This window comes from Dermacentor silvarum, chromosome 10 (assembly GCF_013339745.2).
Source record: "Dermacentor silvarum isolate Dsil-2018 chromosome 10, BIME_Dsil_1.4, whole genome shotgun sequence".
Classification (NCBI taxonomy): domain Eukaryota; kingdom Metazoa; phylum Arthropoda; class Arachnida; order Ixodida; family Ixodidae; genus Dermacentor; species Dermacentor silvarum.
Window position 1 is genome coordinate 24,628,894 of NC_051163.1, and position 7,256 is coordinate 24,636,149.

General features: G+C 44.6%; 1 protein-coding gene across 1 annotated transcript; it reads left to right on the plus strand.

Moving 5' to 3' along the window:
* The first annotated feature begins 4,757 nt into the window (after positions 1 to 4,757).
* LOC119431426 (lethal(3)malignant brain tumor-like protein 3) lies at positions 4,758 to 7,256 on the plus strand. Its single transcript, XM_037698914.2, has 2 exons — positions 4,758 to 5,653; positions 6,939 to 7,256. Exons 1-2 carry the CDS (start codon positions 4,862 to 4,864, stop codon positions 7,188 to 7,190), a joined length of 1,044 nt encoding a protein of 347 aa, XP_037554842.1. The 5' UTR covers positions 4,758 to 4,861; the 3' UTR covers positions 7,191 to 7,256.

Sequence of the window (7,256 nt, forward strand, 5' to 3'; positions counted from 1 at the left end):
GTTAAGGGCCGCACAAAGAGCGATGGAACGAAAAATGTTAGGCCTAACGTTAAAAGACAGGAAGACAGCGGTGTGGATTAGAGAGCAAACAGGGATAACCGATATTCTAGTTGACAGTAAGAGGGAAAAATGGAGTTGGGCAGGCCATGTTGCGTAGGATCGATAACTGGTGTACCATTAAAGTTACAGAATGGATACCAAGAGAAGGGAAGCGCAGTCAAGGATGGCAGAAAACTAGGTGGGGTGATGAAGTTAGGAAATTTGCAGGCGCAAGTTTGAATCAACTAGCTCAAGACAGACGTAATTGGAGATCACAGGGAGAGGCCTTCGTCCTGCAGTGGACATAAATATAGACTGATGATGATGATGATATATCTTGTAACTGGTGTCATTGTGAAAAGTCATTCCAAGTACATACGCCTTGTAAACCCACCAGCTACAATTTGTAAATTGCAATAGGAAGTCCGTAAAGTAATTAATTCAAGTGTCAATTTTTCTAACTATAATTGAGTATGTGTTTTGATTTCTCGTGCCTGTCTGCCTCACTGAATAATCCAGTTCAAGGACTCGAAATATGGTATCTTCGAAAATTCTATAAAACTTTAAATGACCACCTTGTATATCAGTGTCTGCCTGTGGGCTCAGATGACTCATGCCATGGTTACTGTCACTGGCTGCCTAATAAATAAAGCAAGTACTTTTTTTTATGCTCTTGTTTAGTGTCATGTCAGTCTGCTTGTACATTTATTTATGTATTTATTTATTTATTTTTGCTGTTTATTTCTATTGCAAAATGTGTTTTACTTTATGGCCACGTAGACTTTACATTTGTCAGTATTCAACTTTCTTATGGTGACCAGCTGCAAGCAGTTTGTACTTTGCAATACTTTTGAAGAAGTTTCTGATGTTCTCAAGCTACTTATCATTGTACATTTAAACAAATGCTTTGTTACTAATAAACACTTCGCTTAGAAAAATGGTTTTCATCTGCATCAATATTGCACTGTTTTAGTGAAGGAGCATTGATATTGTTCCGTCACAATATTTCTGTGTTAAGCCAATTGAAAAACTGGCATAACGGTTCTGCTAGCAGCTTTACAATATGGTTTATACAGCAGCATGCTTGCTCCTGTATAAACATGCTAAGAGCATACTTTTGAGCCCAGGCCTACAAAACAGAAGTGCCTGTATTTAAGTTTGCCCCTGCCCTCTCATATGCAAGGACTATGTCAAGGTGACATCAAAGGTAATGATATGTGACACAACATGCCTCAGCAGTATTTTAAGAAAAGTGCAGTTCTCAACATTGCTTAATATGTATACAGGGTGTCCCAACTATCATGCACGAAGATTTAAAGATATGGAAATGCCACATAGCAACACAGAACCAAGGCAATATTTGCCGTTGCTTGGAGATACTCAAATTATTTTGAGCATTCTGCCATAATTAGTCATAATTAAGGAACTTCGCTAATTATATAATTCGATTAAAAGTGTCCATGAGAACATTGTAAAGCAACATGAAAAAAATATTTCTCCAAGGGATGGTAAACATCTTGATTCTGTCCAGCTACGTGACATTTGCATATTTTAAATCTTGATGCATGATAGTTGGGACGCCATGTATATTGGCATAATTCTATGGGCTTTCAACATTCATTCAATGCTGACGTTCAATGCAGCTCCAACAATATTTCAATGGGCTTTCACTGTTGAGACTCGCCACATCAATATGTCTATGAGCTTTCAATATTAACATGCAACACACAATCAAAGAACCAAAATCGAATAATATTCGAATAACGAGCAGATGTCACTATTAATATTGAATTGAATTCAGTTGAAGTTTGTTTACCACATAAGTACGCTGATGTACAGTCAACCACAAATGTTTACGGACCACGGGATCATTAGAAAACGTTCAATTTCAGAGCAGCCTGTAACAGTAGTAAGTAAAACCGAACATCACAATGTTGTTCATAAATACTGCTAGAGGCTTTTTCTCAGGTCTCGTGTTCGGTAAAATTTTGGGGTTGACATGTGCATAAGCGGTGGGGATGGCAAAATTAAAGCTGCATAACGGTGGCTTGACTGGTCCCACCTTCCCCTGAACAACATCTAAATAACGATCTCCACGCCCTAGTACAGTCAACGACCGATTTTCTGGACACCCGATGTTTCGGACATGCCCGATAATTCGGATGCCTTGGCGCAGTAGCGCACCCAGGATCTCTGCCAGGGGGGGGTTGAAAGTTTGCCAATACCATCTAAACAGCACTAATTTCGATTTTTTCACGGGAAATTGTAAAAAAAAAATGCGCTTTTTGCGAGTGTGCAGACGATTGCGCGTCTTACATCTTAGTTGCAGTACTGAAATGCGTAAGGAAAGAAAATGGGTTAAACAAAAGGGGGGTTAAGTCGGCCTCAGGGGGGGGTTACAACCCCCGAATCCCCCCTCCGTCGGTGCGCCACTGCCTTGGCGGCACCGGCACCCCATGGAGTCAATGTATAAAAACGTTTAAAATTTCGGACTACCGATTTTTCGGAGTTTTCGCGGCCCCTGGGAGTCCGAAAAATCGGACGTTGATTGTATATTCCCAGCATTATCAAGTGTCTGTCATTACATTGCACGTTATAAGGCGTTGTTTACAAAAAAAAAAAAATCACATGGAGCATTAAAAGCAAATGAGCATGCTAAGGACTCACTTGTTAGTATAAATGACAGCGATTTGGCCGCGAAAGTCTACCTCACTGAATATCCGGTATTTTGTAATAATAATTTCATAATAATTTATGCCTATGCAATGGTCACCGGAATGAAATTTATAACCAGGTTATGCTAGAGCGCACACAGTTAGCGATTTTTATACGTGAGTTGATGGTTTGAAATATTCGAAAACTGTTTAAAAATATTAAGATATTCCAATAGTGATAACTTTATTCAAAGGCCGCATGGAAAAGGACAGTTTTCGATTCGTTATTCCTAAGTTTCGAATATTCGCGCACCGCAGGGCCGTAGCCAGGAACATTGTTCCGGGGGAGGGAGGGAGGGGGGGGGGGGCGCTTGCTGAAGGCCTTGACTATTTGAGGAAAGCACTCATTTTTTCACTAATTAGTTTCGGTAAAGCACGGAAAGATCAAAATTTCGGGGCTAGGGGTCCTGAGCTCCTACCCCTCCCTCCCCTCTGGCTACAGGCCTGGCACACCCCCATTGTTGAGTGGCCCTAGCGATCCTGCCTTCAGCTCGAGCACACTGGGAAATCTTATTCCTTGATTAAATTCTCTTTTTCTTTTATTGAAAAGAAAAAATGCACATGGACCTCGGCCCGATGAATAGAATGCGTGGGGAACGCTAGCCATTCCCTGAGCCACAATTAAATACCACGTCATAGCCAAAGCAGTGTTAACTGCGGCGTTGTCTTGATGGGGAAATCAATGCAGTATTTGGCACCTATACAGGGTGTCCCAACTAACGGGCACCAAGATTAAAAAAAAAAAAAAAAAGAGCAATTGCGTTACCTGAAGAAAACTTAGTGTATATTGTTTCCAGTACAGTAGCCGCCAGTAATTGTTTCGTTACTGAGATTTAATTAGGCAATTGTAATTAATTGTCTGAGACAAGAAGTAATGTCCCAATTATCAAATATTAAGTGTCAATGAGAAAATTGTATAGCAACATGAAAAACTATCGATACAGCTTTCTGTGGCTCAATACGTGCTACATAAAAGTGTTTTTTCGAGCGTGAAAGAAGACCGCTCGAGGCACTTTGTGTGCACTTGCTTGCTTTTACGCTCTGTAAAAAACTTTTATGAAGCACGTATTGAGCAACAGAAAGCTGTATCGGGAGTTTCTCATTTTGCTCTGAAATTTTCTCATTGACACTTTGATAATCAGGACAGTACTTCTCGAGTTAGATAATAAATTACAGTTACCTAATTAACTATCAGTGACGACAAATGTACTGGCGGCTACTACACTGTACTAAAGATAATATGCTCTAGGTTTCCTTTGAATGACGTAATATCTCTTTTTAAATCTTCGTGCATGATTGTTGGAAAACCCTATATATACTTAGAGGACAGCTTTAGAGCCTCTTATATATTAGCCGCTTAAAACAGCGGTTTTAGTGCCTAAGCATCCGGTCTCTAGTAGCGACCCTTGTATAGGAGCTCAGGGTGTGTAAATCAACGAATCAGTCGATCATTAGATCGAATAAAATGAGACAGCAAAACAATGTACGCGCACAGTTCTCGCATCATGATCGAGCGCTCTATTAGAAAATCATTTCGGCGAAATGTGAAAACACCCGTGTGCTTGAATTTAAAAAAAAATTAAATTATGGGGTTTTACGTGCCAAAACCACGATCTGATCATGAGGCACACCGTAGTGGGGGACTCCGGAAATTTGGACCACCTGGGGTTCTTTAACGTGCACCTAAATCTAAGTACACGGGTGTTTTCGCATTTCGCCCACACCGAAATGCGGCCGCCGTGGCCGGGATACGATCCCGCGACCTCGGTACTTAGATTTAGGTGCACGTTAAAGAACCCCAGGTGGTCCAAAATTATTCCGGAGTCCCCCACTACGGCGCGCCTCATAATCAGATCGTGGTTTTGGCACGTGAAACCCCATAATTTGAGCTATTAGAAAACCGAAACCTAGTTACACTCGAAACAAAAACCTCCGCGCGCGAGCGCGAGACAGTGACGTCATCATCAGCGAATTGTTCATCCGGGTGCTTCGCTTGCTTCGCTCCGTAATCCCTACCGCTGCCGTGCTCACTTCGAGTAAGAAACGACGAAGCGACGCCGCCATTTGCTAGGACTGGGCTTGCTACTTTGCTAGTGAAAGAAAGTGCGATGGCGAAACTTCGGCAGCACGAAAAAGAGCGCAAGACGGCGAGTACAGCGAGCAGCGTTCGTGGAACAACAAAACGCCGGAGTCGCGGACGGCAACGTGGCTCTCGCTTGGCGTCTCGCCAAGGCGCGGAGCGCTGGTTCGCCTCCCTGCCTCCCCTGACCGATGCGACCGTGTCGGAACTCTTCGCCCACGCACCCGAACCGGCGTCCCAGGCGGGCGTCGCCGGTAACGTTGAGCAAGGGTCGACCGAACCGTTCTCGATCGGTTTGAGGGGTCGAAACTCTTCCGAGGCTGGACGAGCTACTCGTCAAGTGCGCGCCGGAGTGGTGGTTCCGGATTCTCGTCCGCCATTCGAAAGCAGGGATGACACGCCGGCTGTAGTCGACCACGCTCCGAATCGGGACGCGGCGACTAAGTCAGCTGCGGCCGGTAGTTCGAGCTTCGAACACGAGCTCGCCCCAAGTGAGACGCGACTGCCGCCGATACTGATTGCGCGTGTCACGAGCCCGAACCACGACCCGACCCCGACCGTGGTGTGCTCCTGCAGTCGCCAGCCTGCTGCCGCTCAGGATTGCGACCCGATTCCGAACGTGTCCTCGTCGCCGAACTCAGCTTCGGATCCGATCCCTACTCCGAACGTGGCTTCGCACCCAACGTCTGAAGCCGCTGATTGCGGGGACGTTGCCATGGAAGAAATGAGCACTTCAACGCTGTCCCCACTTCGGGCTCCGGCCGCAAACGCCATGTCGACCACACCGGCGCCGAACCCTACCGCGCAGCCTGCTTCGCAGGTAGGGATGATCGATTATTTTCTTTATTCGATTCACGATTGATAATTCATCGTTTTAGCCTTTAATCGATCATTCGCTTTCGATAAAGAGTTTTAATCGATTAATTGATTGGTCGAAAATTTTGCCGGGCAAATAAAAAAGGTTGAAACGCAGTTATATACTTTTGTAGGAACCTATTTTTATGCTTGAGAGGTGGAACCAAGTTAGAAATACAAGTGTATATAGTGTGATAAAGAATGATCTTTGATTTGTTAAAGAATAAATAGAGTTGTCATCAGTGGCCTATAAAAAGGTAAACATGTTATAAAATGGCACTTGGAGCAGAATTAAAGATACATGGCACTAGTGGATCCTTGTACTGGGCAGTTAAACAAAGAATAAGAAAAATGGCAAAAGTGAAAGGTGAAGTCCAACTAAAATATGGAGAAATTGCAATATGCGCAGAGGAAATGAAAGTTAGTGGTATAGGATTTTAAGCCCCATGCTCTTTTCTCCAGAGCGTTGGAATGCTTGGATGGTTGAATGAAACCGACACCTTCTTTGAATGGCCACACAACCAGCATGCGAGAATAGACACACGGAAGAAATAGGTTGCTGGAATCGACATGAACTCCATCGCTATGTCAAATACATGCTCCAAACCAGCGCGAATGCTGTGCCACGTCTTTAGGGGACTGGGAGTGACACGACGATCAACGGGTGGGTTTCTATATAGTATACCATGTATTGCGAGGACATTTCAAGCCACCGGCTTCGCGCAGCGTGGTGGCTTGTAAGGGAAGAGGGGGGAAGCGCTCGGCTCGGTATCACTCGGGACTCGGCAAGAAAAAGGCGCGCTTTCTGGTAGAAACGCGACCTCTTTTGTGGGCCGGCCTTCTTTTATAGTTTGCACCTTTAATATTTCAGCCGTGAAGATTTAGCATAAAATGCATGCGCTGTTGGTGTTTTGTTTCATCACAATTGTTTGTGGGCTGTCACACTCAAAATTCCGAGGAATAACTTTGTAAAGAATGCAAGACAAAGTGTGAGCAACTGTAGTGGTAAAAAAAAAAAAAAGTCGACAATCGCTCTTGCATAGCCGCACAGTCACTGCTCGTACTCCGCCATTCTAGTACGATTTCAACATTTTCGCGCCATTCCTATCGAACTCTACAAAACGATTAATCGAACATGTCTAATCGAATTATTCGAATTAATGAAAGGTGGACATCGATGACGATTTATCGCTTTGCGGGATATCTTTAATCGATTAATCGTTCATCGATATTACCAACCCTATTCGCAGGCGCAAGCTCTCGCGCCGCTGGAGCCATCGGCACTGCCGGTAGACCCGGAAAGCTGGACCATCGACGACGTCGTGGAGTTCGTGAGACGGATCCCGGGGTGCGCCCACTTCGCCACGCTGTTCCGTGTAGAGCAGATGGACGGACGAGCCCTGCTTCTTCTCAAATGTCGGCACCTTTTCGCCACTATGAATATCCCCTTGGGTCCGGCGTTAAAGATTACAAATGCCATACGCTCACTTCGAGGGAAGTAAGCACAGCGACCAAATTGACCTTGCCAGGTCGGCCGGGGTCAGTGAGGTACACAACCCCGGCCCACG

Coding starts and splice junctions, on each gene's coding strand:
- LOC119431426 (XM_037698914.2), top strand. CDS start 4,862: ATGGCGAAACTTCGGCAGCACGAAAAAGAGCGCAAGACGGCGAGTACA. Junction 5,654..6,938: donor CCGCGCAGCCTGCTTCGCAG/GTAGGGATGATC, acceptor CCCTATTCGCAG/GCGCAAGCTCTCGCGCCGCT.